At 37.9% G+C, this 23037-nt stretch overlaps 1 protein-coding gene across 2 annotated transcripts in view; it reads right to left on the bottom strand.

Moving 5' to 3' along the window:
• The window catches only part of si (sucrase-isomaltase), a 68274-nt gene that overhangs the window by 15774 nt on the left and 29463 nt on the right, over window positions 1–23037 (bottom strand). The window contains exons 22-47 of one of the 2 annotated variants that reach the window (XM_008425340.3): window positions 22909–22997; window positions 22645–22694; window positions 22095–22274; window positions 20052–20201; window positions 19751–19957; window positions 19471–19625; window positions 18406–18574; window positions 17174–17270; window positions 16422–16534; window positions 15989–16114; window positions 15476–15604; window positions 15114–15227; window positions 14894–14956; window positions 14313–14426; window positions 14121–14211; window positions 13873–14011; window positions 12355–12488; window positions 12176–12210; window positions 11469–11585; window positions 6049–6197; window positions 5411–5495; window positions 5222–5278; window positions 4683–4807; window positions 4069–4157; window positions 2435–2484; window positions 575–745 (exon numbers count right to left, since the gene is read on the bottom strand). In XM_008425340.3, the coding sequence (XP_008423562.2) occupies window positions 575–745; window positions 2435–2484; window positions 4069–4157; window positions 4683–4807; window positions 5222–5278; window positions 5411–5495; window positions 6049–6197; window positions 11469–11585; window positions 12176–12210; window positions 12355–12488; window positions 13873–14011; window positions 14121–14211; window positions 14313–14426; window positions 14894–14956; window positions 15114–15227; window positions 15476–15604; window positions 15989–16114; window positions 16422–16534; window positions 17174–17270; window positions 18406–18574; window positions 19471–19625; window positions 19751–19957; window positions 20052–20201; window positions 22095–22274; window positions 22645–22694; window positions 22909–22997 (2998 nt within the window). The remainder of the gene's footprint in view (window positions 1–574; window positions 746–2434; window positions 2485–4068; window positions 4158–4682; window positions 4808–5221; window positions 5279–5410; window positions 5496–6048; window positions 6198–11468; window positions 11586–12175; window positions 12211–12354; window positions 12489–13872; window positions 14012–14120; window positions 14212–14312; window positions 14427–14893; window positions 14957–15113; window positions 15228–15475; window positions 15605–15988; window positions 16115–16421; window positions 16535–17173; window positions 17271–18405; window positions 18575–19470; window positions 19626–19750; window positions 19958–20051; window positions 20202–22094; window positions 22275–22644; window positions 22695–22908; window positions 22998–23037) is intronic. The other variant, XM_081614484.1, reaches the window with a different exon arrangement.

The raw sequence follows: 23037 nt of genomic DNA, 5'->3' as shown, positions 1-23037 counted from the left end.
AGTGTCCTGCTAGTACACCAAAACCAGTATAGGTGTGTGTGTGTGTGTATGTGTGTGTGAGCTTGTCTGCTAACGTGTTGAAATGGAAAAAGAAAATCTGGATGAGGTATGACAGTGATGCACAAGAAGCTGCAGATGTCAGACACTGAGTAATTTGCTTACGGAAGGATTATTAGAGCAGAAAGCTGTAAAAATTCACATGCAAAATCACTAAGAGAATATGTTTATGCATACAGGGGAAGCATTATTATTAAACTTAATTTATTTATTTTTTATTATCTTTTCTACTTTGGTAAAGATAAATTACAAACCCTATACTTTAGATAAGTCTATATTTCACCAGAAATGAACATGGCTTTTTGAGTGTAAGATTTAACAGAAATAACCTTGTGATACATGTAGAAAAGAAGAAGCGCCTGAAGAGAGCCTCCTTTGCCAACAGTAAACTGTCATTTATTGTTTCTTTTCCCCCAATCTGTCTTTCAGTTCTATACAATTTCTGTTCCTCTTATTTAAAAACAAAAAGCAATCAAAACAAGATCATAAACAGTGAGAATCTGAAAACACTTCTGACCTCAGTGTTGGTGTCGTGCGTTACACTTAGCGAGTGCGTCATGCCATCCTTGTCCGTCAGGGTCGCCCCGGTGATCTTGACAGTGCCTGCTCCCCACACCCTCACCACGCCCAGGATGAGATGATCAGCATCGTTTAGAGCGTTGTGAACAATCTGACTGGACAACGTTTTCTGGAGAAACCAAGAAAGAAACAGATAATCAGTAGTTATCAAATGCATGAAAATGCAATACAAAATATTACCTATTTATATTAGGTTGTTCATCTGATAAAATACATTTTGCTTTTTTAAAAGTGTTTTTAACTCTATATTAGTTATTTTATTCCAAACAGTTTTACAAGTCTGTATATTATAATTATTTTCTAAAGATTGATGTTGGCATGATAGATTTTGAGACCGGAAACCATTTATCACTTACTTCAATCAGATAACTCCATTTCCTTCCAGTAATGAATTAGCAGATTAAAGAAATAAAATGACAATGACTCCTAGAGCACAGAATGACAAAGAGTCTTCACGTTGAACTTTTCCAAAAACTTGGAAAGACTAAAGTGTTGTCCTCGAGTCACAGGACCAAACTCCCTCACCTATCCATGCAAATGCACAGTAAATATTCACAAAGCCCATCCAGAATGGACAATGATCTGCTAATTTGTCAGACTGCCCTGACTGCATCACCCAACTTATCGTCATCTTTTCACATCTGTGTGTTCACGCGTACATACACAAGCATTCACACAGGCACACTTTTGTTTGTCTGCTGCTCTCTGTCTTCGATCGGCTGCCAGATAATGTGTCTGTTTTTATCGCCGTGTAAAATTGCTTTGGACTGAACCTGAGGACAGCCACAGATGTTTGGCCACGCTAACTGTAACATTATATACTGTAGACGTGCGCGCATATGTATGCCTTGGAGCGTTATTGAGCTTGTGTGTGCCTGTGATTGTTTGGCAGGAAAGCGAAATAAAACAACAAATAGAGCAGTGACAGTCCTATTGGTCCCAGTGACTAGGAAGCTACTGACATATTTGACTCAAACTGAGGTCTAGTCAATATTTCCTTATAATCAAACTTGGCCACAAGTCTTTAAGTGGGCACACATATTAACAGAAATGTGTTTTTATAAATAAACTATTTCTTGGATGTAAACAAGAGGTTTGCATCCATCTTGTGTGTGTTTTTTTCCCCCCTAAATTGATTATTCTGTCATAATTCCACTTAAAAACATAATGAAGATGTTTTGGTTATGTTGCATGGTGTATCGTTTCCCCTAAAAGGACACAGTGTATCTGTTCTAGCGGACAGTAAATATACTCTGAGACCATTTCCTTGCAAAGTCAAGTACATTTTTAAAGCATCTTTCTCCTCTCTGTTTTGGTCCTCTGTCCGCACTGAAACAGTATTTATTCTCCCCGGACAATAGAGCTATTTGAAAAGAGGCTGTTTAAAGAAAAAGGCCAGCTTGATGTGGCTTGTTTTAGTAAAAAAATGAAACCCTAGCCAGTCTTTGGGATGATGCAGTGGGTATTTTATTCTCCTTTAGTTAACTGTCAAGGACAAAGAACAACCTTGACAACTATTTAAGTTTACTGTAAAAATCACTGGCCTAAGAGAAATGTACTATTGAAAATTAGCTTTCTTACTTATATATATATATATATATATATATATATATATTCATATTTGGGCAAATGACATACCTCCAATCTGAACTCAATGTTTTGTAACAAAGCGTTGCCAAATAATGTCGCATTTTTAGCCTTCCACAAACTCTATGCATAAGGATGCCTGGTGTTTAGATAATCAGTGATAGAAGTACAGAGGAAAATCTGAACATGTGAATTTGAGCCTTGAACTCACCTCTTCTGCCTTAACGGAGGTTAGGAGATATTGGTTCTTTCCAACTGTGTCTGTTGGGAGAAAAATGAGAAAGTTAAGTACAGAGCAGAGACATGGAGTTTAAATGGGTGTGCAACTTCAGAATGAATGTCATGGAGAAATTCAGGACGAGTACTGAACTTATACAGTGGTTGAGTATTTAAGTAAAACAATACTGGCTCAGCGGTAACCACAAGTTGGTCTCAGGCTGAGTTAAGTTAGTAAATGACAGACTTCTATCAACAAAGTAAGTTCATTAAAAGTACAACTGCCTAACTGGATGAAACTGAGTAATTAGCTGGCTCTGTAAGTGGGTAAACAGATAAGTGTGCAGCTGAAAAGTCGACAGCCTGACTGACAGTGGAGTGAAATAAAACTAAAGCCTTCAGGACTTAAGACAGGAGAATAGTACATAATACAGGTAAGCACAGACTAAACCAAGAGGCAAAACAAACATAAAAAGACACAGACAGGCTACATGGCAGACAGACACATGAGAAAGGAGCAAGGGACAAGATAAAGGAGGAGTGATGGAGAGCATATCTCCAGGCAGCGACACAAGGAATTACTGTAATAGTTTCTGTCACTACCTCCACAACCCGCCACCCTCCTCCTTCCTCGATTGTTCTCTATCTCCCTTCCTTTGTCCCAACACAAACATGCATTTCACAGAGTAATGCATTTTCTAACAGAAGCACTTCATATGCTAAATTAGTTTAAGTGTGTGAGAGAGCAATCTAAGAACGGATGAGGAAGTAAACATTCCTCGTTCCTTGGTTGGCTTGATCTGTTAAGGTCTATTTAAAGGTATAGCTTTGCTAAATTTAGCTACAAAATCTTCCAATAAATTGTAGTAAATTATAGCTATCTTCTGTAAATTTCTAAATGTGCACTAAATATGGATTTTTGAAATCTTCTACGAACACAACTGTTTTCATTTTAAACAAAGTTGTGCACAAAAAGAGGCAATAATGTTTATTAGGATGTCCAATCAATTATTTTTTTTTACATATTTATTTTCCCATTTAAAAAAAATAGTTTCCCAATTTTCTGAAGTTGTGTACACAAAGTGATATGTTTAATTGATATTCCCATGAATTGACATGTTAATGTCTTTCATAGCTTATGCAGCCAATACAGATAAAATATTTTACACAGAAATCCTGGTCTAAGTAATCATGGAAAAACTGCTCAAAGTTGTCCAGCAGAGTCACTTACGTCCTCCACAGAGAGGAGAGCTGATGATGTGGTCATTTATTGAGTTGCATCCTTTACTTGCGACCGTGTGGTACTCACACGAGTAATACTGGAAACTACTGAATAAACTCCTCAAATAAACTCTACACTTACTACTTTTCTATTGTATCTTGTATTCAACAATTTATTTCAAATCTGATTTTGGATTGGTGATCATATGTCGCTGTATGCATGCGGACATGCAACATGAATTGGACTCTTTAATGTGTTCGTGTGTTTGAAATGTTATTGACTATCATGAATAAGTACCTCATAAATATACACACACACACACACCCACATGCACCCCCCGCTCCCCCGCACACACACACAAACATGAAATAGCAAGCTCCTCTTTGGATGAGTGACCTTTCACTCACCTATTCCTTCGCCGTCGTCCCAGAAGACAGATCCTTGAGCAGTTCCAGAGTCACTCAGGGCAACGATGAGTCCCATCGGGTTCTTCCGACTGAAAGGGATGAGACAGAGAGGGTGAGAGCTAAAGGAGCTTCTCTATTTATACCTGCTGCTTCAGACAAAAACATTTCCATTTCTGCTTAGGGGATCCACCTGATCAAACTGTTAGTGTTGCTCTCAGCCACTCTGTTGTTCCACATGCTGCATGCATGTGACTAAATCCTCGTCAAACTGAGCTAAAATAGCAACTTACTGACTTGTGTTTGACAACATCTAATTTTAAAGATAAATGTATTCACATTTGCAACATGTGAGATCATCTCTAATGATAAAAGTGTATGATGATAAGGATTTAGAGATAGATTTTTATTTATTTATTTAACGTGAATAAAATTATACAACCTTTTCTTTTTGTATGTTTAATGGGAACACAAGTACAGAAATCAATGCTTCCCAAAAGGCATGACTTTTTTTCTTCTAATATCTTTAATTTATTGATCACTGACTGCGTGCTGTAACGATTTGACAGAAGTGTGTGTGTGTGTGTGTGTGTGCGCGTGTGTGTGCGTGTGTTCACCTGTAGAATGTGTTGTTCTCTGGTTTCTGCCAGGGCAGGATGTATCCGCCTCGGACATGCAGGTTGATGTGCTCCAGTGGTGTGTTCATGGACACTTTTGTGGCACGCTTACCAACATCCTTGGCCTAAGGAGAAAATTAAGAGGGACTCGTGAAAGTGAACTGTTTGAAATTGTAGCTATGGATTCGGTATGTTAATACTTCAGCGGTATAGCTCATAAAATGTTAAAGTTGGTCATTAGTCAAGGTTTAAATTAGGAAGTTGCTCCGGCTGCTGCTGTAATTCTGGGGGCTGAAGTTATAAACAGAGCCTCATCATAAATTCTTGCCTCTTTTTTCATTCATTATGTTTTCTAATAAATCCCAGAGCTGGGAAGTCTGTCTTTAAGTAGAGTATAATTAACAATTGTTCAGCAGCAAGTCCAAAACTATGCTGTCAGTCAGTGTAGTTCTTTAAGTGATGCTGTTTTGCCAACATAAACAGATTGTTTGTTAGATGAGAGTGTCTTTCTCTAAAATGATTGTCAGCCCGATACTTACCGTGTGGTAGTCATACCAGCGAGCGTCTGGAAGATAACCTTCTACCACCGTAACTCCCTGTTCACACAAAAACAAACACAAATTAAAAGATAAGCACTGATCGATTTATTGTATAAAGATGTCATATTTGCTAAATATTTCTGATAAAAACAGACAAATGGAAGAAAAATACTATGAGTATAAACATACAGGGTCTAAAGCAGGGGTGATGAGGAGGGCAGGTCCCCAGAGGAACTGTTTGTAGATGTCCCATGTAGCTTTGTCTTTTACAAACCTGTGACAGAGAAGCAAAGAAGCTATTAATCCTGACAGAGAAGGCATGTTACCAAAGCCTACTCATGCGTCCTTAGCCCCACTGACTGTTCAAATACTTATGCTGGAATTCAGTGATTTGAAGATGCGAGCCAAATAACCCTGCCAGACTCATTCTGGCAGCTTCTTAAATACCATCTGTGACTTTATAGGAGTCTCTTCAGATGAATAAATACATCTTTTTCGAACAATTTCAAACACTCTCATCTGGGAGCTGCCAAGAGCAGCCACTGGGCTCCGTGCAAAATGGCTTTGAGGCAGCCCTACTAGAAATAAGGCATCTTGGTTCAAGGCCTTTACATTGTGGCTTCTGTGGCGAGACACAACCTTTCAACTTCCTACCGATTCAATGAAAAAGAATCAAATAGATATCATTCTAGTGATTGTCTGTCTTTAAAGCAGAAGTACTTAAAACCTTTAAAAGAAAGCTTAAAAAAACATCAGACTTGAATTGGTTTTAGAAGAACTTCTCATCAATAGATGACCAGATCTGTAACAAATGTGCCTGTACTTACTCATGCAGGACTGGTCGGACAACTGTGCTTCCTTTGGTGTGAGCCTCAAACATCAGCAGGTACAGGTAAGGCAGGAGGGTGTAGCGGGTATTCAAAACATCTCGGGACGCCTCAGCGAATTTGTTATCCCAGGCAACAGGGTCTTGTCTCTGAGGAAGAAGTAAATGCAATTATATGTGAATGAAGATAAGTACATTTCGAATCAGTGCAAAATATGATATACATGCATATAAATCTCATCACAAATAGCAATTATATTTAAAATGTTGTACTTGTGTCATATTAACATTTTAAATTTGGTCTACCCTTTGATCTTTCTCATAAGCACTTTGGTTAGTTTTCTTGGGTTCATTTTTTATTTTGCTTATAAATCATAAAAACGTTTCCTTGCCACCAGGAGACGAAGCCTTCAATTTTTGGTAGCTCATGACCACAATATAATGGTTACATTACTGGGAAATAAATTAAATGAATAAATAAATGAAGGCTTGTATCAGTGGAGTAAATACTGATATTCCAACGAGGCAATATCATGTATGATCATGATCTTGCCTCGTATTAATACAAAGACAGTTATACAATTGACTTCCAACTCATAACATATGTTGTCACAACAACTGCATTTGTATTTTACTTAATTTTAAATAGCAGACCAACACAAAATAAGTTTCAAACGTAAATTGATCCGTGGTTTTATATTTGTTGTACTGATTAAATCCAAGAATGTGATTCAGTTTGTATTTAGGCCCGATTGAGTTGATCCTTTGTAAAAGAGCCTTTTGCAGCAACTACAACTGCAAGTGTCATGAAGTTTGGGATTCTGGTTCTTAATTTGTCAAAAGCCAAAATATTAATATAAAATATTGATGTCATTCTTTAGTTTTAAGTTTCTACATGCTTTTGGTTTTACACTTCAGTATCTTGTATGTTTTTAGGTTCTTTATTTCCCGGGTGTAACTCTATTCATTATGCTGATGATCTGTAGTATTTTGAGTTCTGTGTATTCCAAGGTTTGCATTCTGCTAGAGTTTACAATGTTTTGTTAGTGCTAGCTCACTGTGTTCCCTTCACTCAGAGTCTAAGCTCCCTGTACTTCATAGCCGTCTCTCATCTGCTCATTACTCCTGCTCTCATGTCCAGTGAAAAAGCTCCCAATGTCAATACTACTTGGTTTTCTTAGTCCAGGTCAGACCGTTTGTTGTTGCTGCCAGTCGGGGTTTTTCCTTATTTTCCATTTACGGTTTTAAGCTTTTTGCATTTTTCTCTGCTTCTCTCCTGCCGCCTTACTTGCATTTGGGTCATTCACTTCACTTCTCTTGCATTTCTGTCTCAAACTATTAAACACTGTAAATTAGTTCAAGCCTAAACACATTGGATGGAGAGCATCCTGCCACAAATATTTATTTATTTTTTGTTTGGACTTTGGCGTGATATTCTAACACATAAATATGGCTTTGTCCAAATCACTAATTTGTATTTTTAGTAATTGACCTGTTGGAAGGATAAAATCTGCTCCAGTGTCAAATGTTTTAAAGCTTTTAACTGGTTTTTGAGCCTCTGAAAAACTGCTAGAAATGTTAGAGGCTAACAAACAACAAACAGGTTCCATCACTAGTCTTCTTGTCCCTAAAGAAAAGCCCTCACACACCATGTTGATGCCACCACCATGTTTCAGCATGTGTATTTGTTTTTCTACCTCAAAAAAGCATTTTATATGCAAGCCAGAAAGTTCAACTTTGGTCTAATGTAACGAAAGAGCATTCTCCTGGTGTGTTCCCTTTAAAGTAAGAAGAGATGAATACAAACGTGCAACACAGTTTTCGCACTTTTTGCTGCAGAAAATTCTGAAAACCAAATATAATTTTTCTACTACTTGACTATTATGCACTTGTTTTAGCATAACACAGTGCACTGATGTGTGTGTAACAATGTAAAAACAAAATGTGAAAAAGTTTAAGAGGTGTAAATAGTTTTGCAGAGCGTTGTATTATTTAGCGATAGCAGCCTATCATCAAAACAGCTGAGCAATCCCCTCAGAGAGGGAGCGCAGATACAGAGTAGATGCGTGATTTTTCTGCAGATAGGGTTAGACATAAAACTGTTCAGTGCTTATTAAAAAACTGAGCTTATAGCTAGGGACTGCAGCATGGACAATAATCAATCTGGTCGAGTACACGCATGTAAACACACACACCCTCGATCATGAAGAATATTAGACAAAGCGTGCCAATGCCATATGCTGCTCCCTATGATGCTTTGTGTTTATGTCGTGGATGTGTGCCCCATATGCAAATTGCCTTGTGTTCAGTAGATAAATTAGATTCGAAGTGTGTATCTGCCACCTTCCTTTTTGATTAGAAAAATTTTATATTCTATGATAGTTTTCAGAGAAACTATTAGGATCAGCAAAGAAACGACGGACAATTTATTATTCCCCCCCCCAGTATTACCTTGAATGTGATCATTACCTGTAGCAGTGATAATTAATTGCAGCTCAGCGGTCATTTATTGAAAGCCTAACTGCATGCGACTGAATACAGATAATTTCCATTATTTTATGACCCGGTGAATTTAGCGGATTATCATTTAATTTTCCAAGTAAATTTTGAGACTTCTAATTATCAGGAGACCAAAGGAATTCTATCGGCTTCAAATTTCAGAGAGCCCTTTTTCCACCCTAATTCTGTACAATCAAATATGATTACTGGAAAGTAATTCTCAGCACTTTGCTCTGAACACGAGCTTCTAGGAGGGGAAAAAAGGCTAAAATTCACTCCACTGACATAAGTTTTTATTTATTGCAAATTTATTGTAATTTTATGAGTGCCACTAATTGTTTGGTGACCAGCTTAAGGGTTATCAGTCTTCATGATAAAAAGAGCTGATTTTCCCCTCTGTCTTACAAATTAAATTTTGTCTATAATTAAAGGCAACTCTTCAAAAAACATCTGTTTTTATAAACAGCTCACAGAAAATCAGTTTGTTTCATTCTCTGAGTCAAAGAACGGCAGCATACCTAATTTACATTTTTGCCTTCGAGAGTAAAGTAAAAAAAAAGGACAAATACTTTCTTAAATAATCTTCCATATGTGTAAAATAAGCAGAAAAATGCATTTAGTTTGTGACCTAATGAAAAAATACAGATATCTGATGAAAAATACAGCAAAAAGAAAATAAAGTGCTTTTTCTATCTCTTGATTTAAAAACATTATTGTGTGATTTTTAATTTTTTTTTAATCATTGAAGTGTATAAAGACTCACATACGGATACTGAGCCATAATCCTGTGGTATTTTACAAAGAGTGAACATAAAGTGTGCTGAACTTCAATGTGCTTTTTTAACTTGCTTAATTGATTGGGCTCTGATTTGACTGTGGACCTAGCAGTGTTTTGCCAGTGCACTAAAATTATCTGGAGGTCAGTGCTAAAAGTCTGTCTAAGGGCAAAGAGACAGTGTGACAGAGGGATGGTAATGACTCTGCAGAAACTCTTCTCTTTCTGCCCTTACAGTATCTAACCCTGCACAGCATATCTGGTTTACAGTGGTGATGTTGTTGGCATGTGTCTTTAAGGTTACACTCTTTACATGTTATTGTTTTTATAAAACCTACCGGAAAATGTTTTATGGTGTAGATAGATGACCTTTTCGCTTTCTACCTCTTAATTTTGAATTTTGTTCTTTTTCTAGCAAGCGCCTGCTGAGCCTGTACAGCGTTATAACTCCTTTATCATACTGTCCCCACTTTTCCTTTCTTTACACTTTTTTATGCATTTATAAAATAAAATAAAAACTCATTGCTTATTTAATTAGTCTACTTCTATTTTACTTTCGTCTCTGTGACAGTATTTCCTTCTGTTATATTCTCATTACTGAACGTTCATAATTAAATGCTGCATGTGTGTATTTAATGTGGAGGTAAGGTGTAGCGCTGTGGTATTCAGATCACCTTGAGAATTCAATTACATCCACACTCCATGTCGTTAAAAAGCACAGATGCAGACCCACACAAACACACGAAATGCACGCGCAGGTGCCCTGTCTAGCATTGCAGTCTCTCGTGTGGAGAAATTTCGCCCTATGAGATCGATCTCTGGACGGGCGTTATTGGATTTTTCTGATGTGTTCCAACGCTTTTAAAGGTCACCACTAAAATGAATGCCAAAGACACCAGACAACCAAACAGGTCTCTTTTTTTCCATGTGTTTGTGTGCGGTGTAGGTATGTGTAAGACACAAATTAAGACAGATGCCATGTGGAAAACAGAAGGAAAAGTTGATTATGTTTAGTTTGTTGTTCGAACTCTGTTTGTACAACTTGACTTTACAGGCTAATGCAGACACCGTAAGCTCCCGAGGTTGGGGTCAACAGCAAGAATAGTTTGGATCTTTTGAAATAAGCCTCTATTGACTTGTTATCAGCACTGTAAAAGGATAGCCCTCTGAGCAACATCGGTTTCAAAGCTCTTACAAAATGTTGTGAAACATTCCAGAGTGGTTCAGGTAAACACTTTTTTTTTTCTGCTAAACTTTTGGTTGCTATCACTTTGGTTTCAGGTTGTAGTTTTCAAATTAAAGTCTAAGGCTATTCACACTGAATTATGTCAGACATGTGGCACTACATTCATCTCACAAGACAAAACGTAGTAGCTATTGGATTCACAAGATCAAGACAGATTCCTGGTCCAGCTCAACTGGCTCCTCTCAACGTGGAGAAGCAGCAGCTCGACTCTGAGTAGAGCAGACTCTCCAATAAATGGAAGCTACTGATTCTTGATACAGTCATCTGATGTTCCTGACCTTGAGACCTTTGCTACATCTCTCTGCCTGTTTCCTGTCTGATTACTGTCAATAAAGCGTACTAGTGCCACAAAATATTTCAAAAGAAAATAAATATAGATATCAAACCAGCAGTTCATGATCATTATTAATGCTTTATCTTATTCCAATCAGTAAGTCATGAAGCATCCAACTCTAATATCATTAACAAATGGTGATTAGGCATTTGTTAATGACTGTGGTTGTATTACCACAGTGATTAAAAATTATAGTTAATTTTTGACTGTGTCATTTATTTTTATAGTGCACTCAAAATCTACCAAACAAATTGTTTACCAATGCTGGAGTGTTTTTCTGTTCTTTTGTAAACAATTACTGTCGACCGATTATAATCAACTCAATGATTCAACTTGACAGCGACTCAAAAACTTGGTTAAAATTCTTATTTCTTGTCTTTTTCACGGCAAGATAGAATTATTGTGCAATAAAATGCATTGTCCTTTATTTCTCTTACTCTAAAGCATGTAAAAGAAGCTAAAGAGAAGTTGAACTGTCTGAGCTGACTGAACAAACACATTTGCACCTTAAGCTGAGCTTTTTGTGGTCGATGTCAGTACGACACAAGTGTTTTTGAAGTAACTCACCGGGTTGCCCTTGCCGTTGTGGTTACGTGAGTAAGGATAGAAAGCACCCAGCTGCATCCAACGAAGACACATCTCATACTCGGCTTTGTTGAAGAACCCACATATGTCTGCACCGGTCTAAAAACAACAGTGACAGAAAAGGCGTCAGAGAACAGGTGACACTACACACAGGGCAGCTTCCAACGACAGTAACAGAGGTCACACCGCTTTTGTTGCCAGCATTGTATTTATCAAGCGTCTTGTTGTGTGCTGTGACCCCGAAGCTCGACTTGGAGCATGCAAATGATTCTCCATGAGACAATCAATAAGGTGTCAGATTATGATTATTCCTAGACACAATGGGACGATGAGATACGACAGAATAATATGTGAGCAAGAGGACGGGGCAGAAACTAATAAGTCAAGGACAAAGAGGTGAAAAAGTGGAGACTGAGAATAGCAACACAAGAGTTTGAAAATATAAGTTACATCTAAGATTTCTTAATTAATGACAAACTTTATAGGTCATGTCAGACTTGCTCAAACTCCGTCAGGGGGAGTGGGGCTTGTAATGACATGTTTCACATATTATTCTGAGATGTCCTTTGATCAGTGGGTCGGGCAAACAAAATCAGATCACTTAAGCTGCTGTAATCCATTTAGAAAGAACAAGGTCATATCAATAAGATTATGTCTTGTCATAACTAAGATCAGATATTGGTACTTACATAGGAAATGCCAAACAGACTAAATTCCATCATGCCTGCAAGAATAAAAAGAAAAAAAAACAGGAAATGCTTTATCTAATTTCTGCCAGATCTTGATACAGTCAGTGCGAGCAAAGATCATCAGCAATCATTGACAAGAACCTGTATCTTTTATAGTTTGTGTCTGTATCTGCACATACCTATGATGGATTTGAACAGCTGGTCCCAGCTGGAGTTATTGTCTCCAAGCCAATGTCCTGCCCACTTCCCACTAGTTGGGTAGGTTGATCTGGTCACAACTATTCCTCTCTTACCAGTGACTTCCAGCAAAGCACTGCATAAAGAAAGACAGTTTGTCTTAAAAACACAGACATGGATATATATGGAACTTTGTTAACAATGCTGGATCCATCACCTAAACTAGTATATTGTTTAACCCCTGCATTTGGAATTTAAAGTTATACATCCCAACATTATAGTAATTACCCTCTGTGACTGAGAATTACGATTGATCAGTATTTCTCAAAACAGTACTGCAACAGGAGTTTTATTTTCCTTGTTTCTTATCAGTAAAAGACATTAAAAATCGCATTTATTCTGCATGTTTGCAGTAAAAGTTTTTGTGAGTTTCAAGTCAGAATTCCAGAGGAATAGAAAAAGGTTTATTTGCAGCCCTGACCTCAAAATCCAATGCAACTTACAGGCATTCAATGATAGCTGTAATAAACAGTTTGAACGTCCAGCCGTTTGTGACTCTGGCCCAGGTGAACACAATGGTGTCATTTGACCAGAAGATAATTATTTCATTGGCTAAATACTAGCTTGGTAAAAACCAGCCCCTTGTCCCACAGTATTTGTTTCGTACAGAGGGTCTGGACTCTTGGCTACTGATAAATGATTGCTTCCTGGAGGTGTGGACTCTGTTGAAGTTTTACATTTCACCCAATCGATAACATTTGGGTTTGCATGAAATGTGCCAGTTCAATGCCAAAAAGCTTTCCAGAAATTGCCTGTGCTGTGAACAACCATCCTCCACTGCAAAGAGAGAGAAGTGCTGAGCTGAGAGAAGCGGCTGTTAATGTTATTTCAATATTTGGAAGTGTGGCCAACATGGACTAAACTGCTTCACTCACTTCCTCCGCTGCTGTTGCTAAATCTATAGACAGAGTGCAATTCTAAAACAGCAAAGAAAATGGACATCAACTTCTTCTTCTGTTCGCTGATTAGCCCGGTCAAAAATCAACTGGAACCAATCTGAGTCAAGGGGAGAAAACCCAGACTATGCTGGTAGTGATCATTTTCGTTGAGCAGAATTGCATAGGAAGGCAACGACCAGGCCAGCTAAACGCTGCTCTACTTGTCTTGTGCTGCAATGTTGAGACCTGCAATCAAGTCGTTCGCCTCACAATCCTGCAAAACGTTCACCTGGATGTTTCACAGGACTTTCATATCCACAATTGCACAGGATAAAAATTCTCACTTTTCTTTTATACTGGCAAACATTATCATAAAGGTTTAATGAGAACAGATTTCTGGCAGGACAGATTGAGTTATTAATCTTCTGAAACTGGATTTTCCTCTAAAGGCCGGTTCAGTCAGAGCTTTCTGTTCCTTTTATGTGGAATTTACATAATGGTGGTGTTTTTGTCTATGTTGCAAACAATACATGGGTAAGATTCAGATGTGTAACCAGAAAACAGAAAGACATATACACTCACTCCAAGGTAGGTTTGGTGTGAGACCATCCGTAGAGGTTGTGGACGTCATAGTGCCTGACTTTCTTTCCATTGCTAAGTATCTGCTCACTGTTCATGCAAAGAGTCTTGTGGTTCAAGCCCATATGTTGGGATTCCAGGGCTGTATGGTGCACAAAATATAAAAACACACAAAAATCAATTTAAAAATGTCACTCTAGGAGGGTTTAGAAAAAACAAGACAAAACACAGATAAATTGTTAGTTTCTTACGTGGCATATATGGAGGGTTCTCTAGGAGGGGATCACCAAGACATTTACCACCAACTGTGCCGTGAACAAAACTTGCAGGTTCATTCATGTCCTTCAGAGAAAAAGTAGATTGCAATGTATAAAAGGAAATGTTGACAATTTTGTGAAGAATTTCTAAATGGAGCAGCCGTATATTTATTTTCTTATACTCACAATCCAAAGACCATCAAACTTCATCATGTTATAGAAGTCTTGGATTTCTTGTTTCCACCATGCTGCGGTTTGAGTACGGAAGAAGTCTGGGAATGCGGCGTACGACCGGTAGAGCTGGAAATGATCAAGAAACGAACATAATTAAGATGTTAACATTCAAAGTTACATTGATGTACCACAAATGTACGTAAAGTCGACCAAAAGCATAAAGGAAAGTGTCAAGACGGTGTCAGAAATTCATCCTATAATCTGTGGGTTGCCAGTTAGATTCCCGCTCCGTCCGTCTCTGTCGGAGCGGGAATGGCGGCTTGCCACCATCAGCTTGTGAATGTGCGTATGTGAATGGCTGAATGACTAAAATGCAGTGTGAAGCGTTTTGGGGTCTTGATAAAGTGCTGTACAAGTAAAAGCCATTTATAATTTAAGATAAAATGTAAATATTAAGCCCATGCTTACCAAAATTTCCAGTAAATTGTTTAAACCAGTTTTACTTTGAGGGTTTCAAAGATGTTTCAAAGATGGAAACGATTCAATAGGTGAAATATTCTAAGCTGACACTGTAAATGTGGGAGGCAGCGTACCTCAACTTGGGTGTCCCAGTCAAGACTTTCATCCACTACGACATCTGGGAAATCAGGCCAGACCTAAAAGGAAGAAAGGGTCACAGAAAAGGTCACAAATAATCGAGAAAAAAAAAAAATATATCACCATATCTTTTTATGTCTCCTTTTAGGGAGAGACATATCTTTAGGGAGATATGACATTCAGGGTCATTTTCTGACTTTGATAATTGAGTATTACCTTTCCCCACACAATTTCGTTGCTCAGATGACTGGGCCATTTGATGAAGACATCAGCTGCTTTTCCTCTGGTGAAAGCAGGGTAAACTGTTTCATTGCCTGAAATGGCTGGATCCTAAAATTAAACACACATATACACATCAATAAACGACTTCAGGGATTCACAATATATTAAGTTTACTATTGGAATCAGACACATCATTTGTAAGCCTAAAGCATTACAAAAAACCTCCACTACTTTTTGCCTCAAGTTAAAATGGTTTTATGTTATGCACTGTGTGCTAAACTGTAAAAATGCCTTGGAGATATATGGCTTTATTTGTGCATACATGTATCTGCCAGCAAGAGCTAAGTGTTGTTTACCAGAATGAAGATGAACTTCATGCCTTCTGCTCTCATGTCGTCCACCAGTTTTGGCAGATTTTGAAACTGTTTGTCCAAAACAAAGTCCAGCTGACGTTCCATATAATCGATGTCTGCGTATTGCACGTCCTGCAGGAGATGAAAGGTAAAGTTCAGATTACGCTTGACTGACAACGTTTGCCAAATTCTCATCTTGAAATTACTTTATGATAGTTGCTTCTCTAACTTACTAATAAACTCATAAAAGTTGTTAATCCAATTTTAGAAGTAGAATTTTTAACTTGGTCTAATAAGGTGGGAAAATAAAACTAGACTCAACAGTAGAGCATTCTACAGTAAGAGATAAATAAGGACCTTAACATTTTTGTAACATATTTCACATTGCTGGCTGCATTGTTTGCTGATTCAGAACTAATACATACATATATACGTATATATAAATATATGTTTTTTTTGTAGGTATAATTATTGTTAAACACTCAACAGACACCCAAAAAAGTCTCTTGAACTTACATAGGGAATACGAGCTGCCTTCATTTCACTGTATAGCTTTGCTATTTCTGAGTCATCGGCATAACCGTAGCGACACAGCTGAAACCCAAGGGACCAGTAGGCAGGTAGAACAGGTCGTCCAATTAGCTGTAAAGACGGAAACAAACAAGAAAGTCAAGGTAATTCAGCAGAGGAAATAGTTGCTTTTTGGGAAAATAGGACAAGGTCCATAAAGTGTATATTTTTTTTGTTTGTTTGTTTGTTTTTTGTGTGCTTTAGTGTTTGTGTGTGTGTTTGTGTGCATGTGTGTTTGGACCGGCTAAATGAAAGAATGCAATGAAGCAAGGAACTCCCAGCTGCCGCAGTCCATCACCAGCGGCCCAGGGCCAAGTGCAAAACACACACATGCTCACACAGCTAAAGTCACATATATGAAGCAAAGAAGAAGACTCACTGTGGTGTATTCCTGCACAACCATCTCAGGTGTTGGTCCCAGGACCATGTAGAAATCCAAAATGCCTCCAAGTGTGCGGTAGGTCAAAGCCGGAGTTGGCTGGAAAGTCACATCTGGACACAGAATAATAAGATATTGACTCTTAAAAGTTTTATGTAAAGTCTAATTTGTCCAAGAATAAGTCTGATGTCCTTTACAGTATGTGAGGTCTAAATCTTAAATTTTCCAGTTTATAAGTCACATTTTTTCATAGTTTGGCTGCTCCTACAACTAAATGTTTTTTTTCTCTCTTTGTGACGCATTTTTTGTTAGTTCTTACTAACGGACATGAGCCAAGGAGTTACTGTCTGAGACTGCAAAGAAAGCTAATCGTGGGCTGAAATCAAGATGGGCAGAGGTGGAGGAACGCGTCCAAGATATTTGAAGATATTTAACTATTACATAAAGTGTGTGTAACCCAAAATTTGTGTTTGGAAATGATATAGTAAAGAGTAAGATGTTTTTTTTTTCTCAGAAAGCAGTTTTCAAAGTTTCTCCTCTGTGTTTTTTTGGATTTGAAGAACTCTTCTTGATAGAAGGTAGTAGTTATATGCATGCATAACATAGGTAGTGACTTACCCCAAAATTCATTACAACTCTAAAAATAAGTCAATCATCGGGATTATGTGAAAACTGATGAGCTTGTTCTATACCCATTAAGCCCTTATCTACCTTTGATTTAGAGTCTGCACTAATGTGTATGCATTTCTCACCCATTGCATTACTGTTCAGCAGCAGCACTCCGTGAGCATCAGCAGTGTCCTCAAGGCCCATGTAGAAGGGATGCACTCCATAGCAATTCATCTTATCCTGAAGGAACGGAAGTAAATACATTTAAAAAAAAGTATTTAAATTGTGAAGTTGCCAAATCCTGGTTGAAATGTAAAACATGGTGAAAAACTGAGAAATTCTCCCACAACAGCAATTAAAAAAGAACAATTCTCATCACTTGGTAAGTTCATGATTTAATGTCTTGTATTTTAAAGTCTTTGTGTGCACAGAGAATGTTGTGTTCTGTCTTCTATATTTACTGTGTTCTGCAGAAAGATTCATATCCCTCGAATTTTTCACATCTTGTTATTTTACAGCCACAACTTTCACTTTTTTGGGTTCTTACCTTACGAACAAACTAACCAGCATCTCAAATGAAGTGGATGGAAAATGATACATTATATCCACAAGTTTTTTAGGGAATATCTTTAGCAGTTTCTGACATCACGGAACTGGATTTTCTACTCATCTTTGCAAACCAGTTCTCCCTTGCAAAGAAAAGCTTGATACTGCTTATTTTGATTAAACTTTCAGTTCGCAGTTAGGCTCTACTTTGTCTTAAAACGTTGACTAAAGCCAGAAGAAAATACACTGAAATGCATGGCTGCAACATGACCAAGAAAAGTTCAAGGGCTATGAATATTTTTGCAAAGTAATTCTTTCTATTTTCATATGGTGTGTTTTAGCCTTTTCCCCCCTTTCTAGTTTTATCCTTGCTGTCTGAGGGGCACCATAACATTTGTATGAACTCTGCAGAGCTGTCCCACATGCTCAGCAATTATGCTTGATAATGCTGATGTAGGTAGAAAGCTCATCCTGACTGGCCTTGACACTATTTGGGGAAACATGATGACACTCAAAACCTGCTTCATACCAACAGAACTACATCAAAGTGACATGGCAGAAAGACACAGGTCACCTCTAACATCTCTGAAGAGTGTACAATGTTACAGACATCTGGCACACAGGTGTAGCAAAACACAAGAAGCTTAAAACCTATTGAGAGGACCTAACCTTTGGAACCAATTGTGCTAATGACTGCTAGTTGTGACAAAACCATGATCAAAAGAGCTTAATAAAAATCCCCATAGTTAGGCTGGATACTAAAAAACCCTCTTAGGATGATAATTTTTATTCTTTATTTTTTGAAGGTATAATTTAGTGGAGTACTTACACCAGGAGGCTGGTCCTTGGAGAACATCCCCCAGGTATGATAGTTCAGATCATGTCTATAGGTCTTGTGCTCAGTTTCTCCAAAGCCATAGACGAAACTGGATGACAGTCGAGTCGACACTTGGATGAACAAGTCTGAGAAGGTAAAACCTGGTACGGCAGAGTCCCAGCTGAGGAAAGCGATGGAGGATGTAATTAGTCGAAAGCAGGGTGGTAGAGGGAATTGTTGTCAAAGGCACTTATTCGCTGTGTCTCATTTTGAAAAGGGAAAATGGCCCCAAGGAACTGCAACTCTCTCTTTATCACATCCCCAGAATTTTTACCGAAAAAAACTTTGATGGCATGAAATCCGAAGATCTTAACCATAAACTGTAAAATAAGACACCTTTACTATGAGTTAAGCTCGGAATAGATTCTTCTTTTGCTATGTGACATCATTGTGACTCCTGCTGAACAACAGGAAGCTACTTTAGTCGCTGACTATGTCAGAGTTTCTTCAACAAATCTAATTTGTTGACAAAACTAGAGGAGTTAAGTCAGCACTGTTACTTGCTCTCACAGGGTAAAATTGGAGGTTTTAGTATATAAAATGTAGTATATCTAACTTAATCAGAACTTTAAGAATAGCCATAATGCTTATTCAGATTATTTATGAATCACTTTGTAAACAAGTGGACACATGTTCAACCAATGAACAGGAGGAAACATAAAAAAGTTGAAGGCAAAGAAATCCCCATAAAACACGTTAACATGTTAAAAAGTGCACAATGCATGGTGATCAATACATCATAAAACAAAAGTGAATACTAAAAGTTATTTTGAAAAGGTTTCAGTCTCATTTTAAAATCTAAAATGACCCGGTCATTTTACTTGCGGATTAAAGATTTCTTTAAGTACTAAAACACATTGCGTTTTTCATTGTGCTGGTGGCCTGGAAGAGCAGCTACATCAACATTATACTACAAAAACATATTTATTAACCAAGCGCCCAAAACAGCAGGATTTGCTGGCGCAGTCAGAGATTTGCCTGCCTACCTGAAGCAGGCATTTAATGTTGAATACTCACATCTTGGTTCCTGTGCTCTTTCTTACGACCTGGATGCCGAACGGGTTTTGAGTCACTGAGACCTTATAAAGCCTTTTGCTTTCATCCGCCTCAGGAGTCGCAGGAACTGACAGTGGCACTGGTACTTCAAAGCGTTCTGCTGCTGGGTCCCAAATCTGGACAAAGATGGGGTTTTGTTATATTGAGTAATATAATGGTATGAGTGTCTTTAAGACATATTCTCTAGCAGAAAAGAAGGGCAGCATAAAAGACCCACGCTATAATGATAAAAAGTACAAACCTTGAACTGGAACATGTCGCTGGTATGATACCAAATCTGGACACGGAGGTTGTTCACGTCTGGTGAGTCTGGACGACCACTGGTCCTGTACTTCATGTTCCGAGTGATATCAAGTGTCATACCGGTACTGGTTTCACTGGTTGTTGTAACAGTGTAACCATAGTCACTTGGGTAGAAACACCAAGGTACATTATTGATGGTACTTGTCTACACAGGGAACAAAAAACAAATTAGGAAGGTGATCATTAATCCACAAAAGACTATGTACTCATGAACATCATCAAGGTGAATTACTACTCACTTGCCACAGGCAGCCCCTGGCCTTGCACTTGGTTTCATCTGCATTATCCTCTGGATGGCAGTTAAAACGCTGAAGCTCTTCGCTTATCATGTCCCACTGAACTGTGTAGCTTTCTCCCAGGCTCAGGCTCAGGTTGGACAGGAAAAGCACCTGAAAAGAATCATATCAAATATCGATGTGATCATTCAGTCAAGGAGATCCAAACTGTAAAGTTTTCATTTGTTGATATTATTTTTACTTTTATTGCTCATGAAATGGTGTCTAGTCCCAACTTGTATTTCAGTATTTATAATATTTTTTTCCGCTATGGATCATCAGATGTTTCACAGATTCTTTTGTGATGACTATGTCATCCAGAGCAAAGATGGAGAATATTACATTTAGAAACAATGGAAATGTAGAGCAAGAAATTAAAAAAAGAGGAATAGAAAAGAAAACAGGGTTTGAAAAACAGAAGTTGGAGCTAGGCAATACATTTTTCAAGAGGCCATTAAAAGGTTCTTCCAGACAAAATGCTTAAGTGAAATACCACCACCCGTAAATCGGAATCATGTATTGAAAAACCTACATGTGTTTAATGATTTTTGACAGTTGCTATCTACATTCAAGGTCCAGTCTGGACTCACAAAGACAAATGGTCACAACAAGCCCGAGTTTAAGTTCAACAGCACATTTACCCCTCACCCCCAGGAAATGATTACCACAGAGAGTCATTTGATAAATGCAGGCTTGTGTGAGTGACCAGAGAGACCTTGAGCATCTGCAGCTGTGCATACACACACACACACACGCACACCCCCACAGAAGTGTGTGGGCGCACACATGAGTACACAAGTGCACAAAGGAAAATCTCTCTTGCTCTACTTCACCGGGGATCTCTTGATGGTTTATAAACTCGTGCCTTTTCCTAGTAACCATGAGAGCTTACAGTGGAATCATTGCTCTTAGTCATTATCCTCAATCTTTGTTTTGGTTTCCTGCGCACACACAGGCCCTCACATAAGGCTCTCATGGTCCTCAACTAATGTGAACTGTTTTCATTTCTTACAGTTAGAGGCCAACCTTGAATTTCATACCTATGTGTTTTCAGGTTATATTAGAACAAATGGCAGACGTGAAGCTGTTGGAGAGTTTATCCATCCTGCATGTCTGAGGTAACAGTACTGACTGTAAAGTGCTTTTTTTAAAATATAAATTGACACTCACTTGATACTTTATTAGGTTCACCTTACTTGTTTGAGGTTAGCCCCATTCTACCCGTATCTCTTGCTTATTGCATTTACACTTACAATAATGTTAATAAATGTTTTATTTTAACAAGAGTAGCATCCAGTGTGTTATTGTGCTGCTGCAGCACATCTGCTTCAAGGTTCTGCATGTTGTGCATTCAGAGACCGTATTCGGCAAACCTTGGCAATAACAAGTGGTTATTTGAGCTACTGTTGCCTTCAGACACCTCCCCTTTACACCTCACTTTTCAGCACCTCTACATGCTGGTTTCTTTCCGGCGTTACCCTGTGAAAGGCAGATTTGCTATTCATGTAAAAAATATATATATGTATTCCCAATAAAATGATCAGTCAATGATTAATTAAAAATAATATAAAACAGATAAAATGTTGACTATTTGTTTAATCTTGATAACTTTTTATCCAACTTTATAAGGATCATATGAAAAGACAACAGTAACTTATCAAACCAAGTTTAAAACTGTTTGGTAATAATAGCCCTGGTCTTCATCAAAGCTTATGGGAACAATCTAAATCCCTTAGAGGCAAATTTTCCCCACTTGTCTACAAGGTGAGTCTTAGCTTTGTCTGTTGTTTGAAGCAGAAGCGTGTGAAGACTCATAGTTTTGTTACACAGAGAGAAAGCTAAATTTAACAGCATGTAAGTCTTTAGCAGAAGCATACCTGAAACGCGTCATGGCATCATCAATAAACCAATTAGTGTTTACAGTCAAAATGAGAAACACGTTAAAATTCTCCATTAATGAATAGGTGCAAAGAAAAAGAAAGTTATAGTTAAAGTCTGTTTGTTTACCTGTTTAGCTGCATCATGGTAAAAGCTGGAGCTTGGAAGTGGTGTAACTGAGCCAGAGGGCGTTTGAGTCACAGTGACCGATGAGGGAGGATTAGGCACTCCCATGATAGTGATCTTCTCAAATTTAAGATTATTTGGATCCTTGTAGCCCGCATGGGTCGCCTGTAAATTCAGGCGTCCCTATGATACAGAAGACAAGAAAAGGGTCAGCTTAAAATTCATAAAATGTGATAGCTACAGTTCAGCAGAATACCCATTTCATGATTTAATTTAACAAATAAAACACTGTGACATTTCCTTTGAGTAAGCTTTCAATATTAGAGCATATGAATAACATTAACACTCATACATTAAACATATCTGCCAATTCTCTATTGGGTGTGAAGGAGGAACATAATTTTTATTTTATTTTTCATCCAACAGTGCTTTAGCAGCATCTGTAAATCAATCCAGCCTGGTGATCTGGACAAAAGTCCCCATCAGCTCTCACCATTAAGTGAGAGCTTGTGTCAATGAAGATACAGTGAAATTGTGTGTGGTTGGAACTTACATTGGCAAAAGAGAACTGGTAGTGGATGTAATTGCCATCTTTAACAGTATCTGAAAGGAAAGTTCAAAGGTTAATAGTAACTGGTCCGCACTTGTGTGGGCTGCTTGCTTGTGTTTGAAATACTTTTATTGACTCATCCAATTCTTTGAGCTCAAATGGATAAGTGCTTCCATTACATAATAATAAAAGAAGGCCTGTAATCAGTGATAATAACAGTGTTGGCGACACAAACACATCTGCTGAAAATGAGAAATGCTACGATACCTCGGGAATCTCCATCATCCCAGAATAACTCCCCAGCTGCTTGATTGTTGTCATCAAGAGTAACAATCAGACCCATTGGGTTACGGCGACTGCAGAAATATGGATAAAATTCTCAAAAATGTAATATAT

Source organism: Poecilia reticulata, chromosome 13 (genome assembly GCF_904066995.2).
Source record: "Poecilia reticulata chromosome 13, P_reticulata-male-v2, whole genome shotgun sequence".
Lineage (NCBI taxonomy): Eukaryota > Metazoa > Chordata > Actinopteri > Cyprinodontiformes > Poeciliidae > Poecilia > Poecilia reticulata.
Note: the sequence above shows the minus strand (reverse complement) of the source record. Positions and strands in the feature narration are given on the sequence as shown.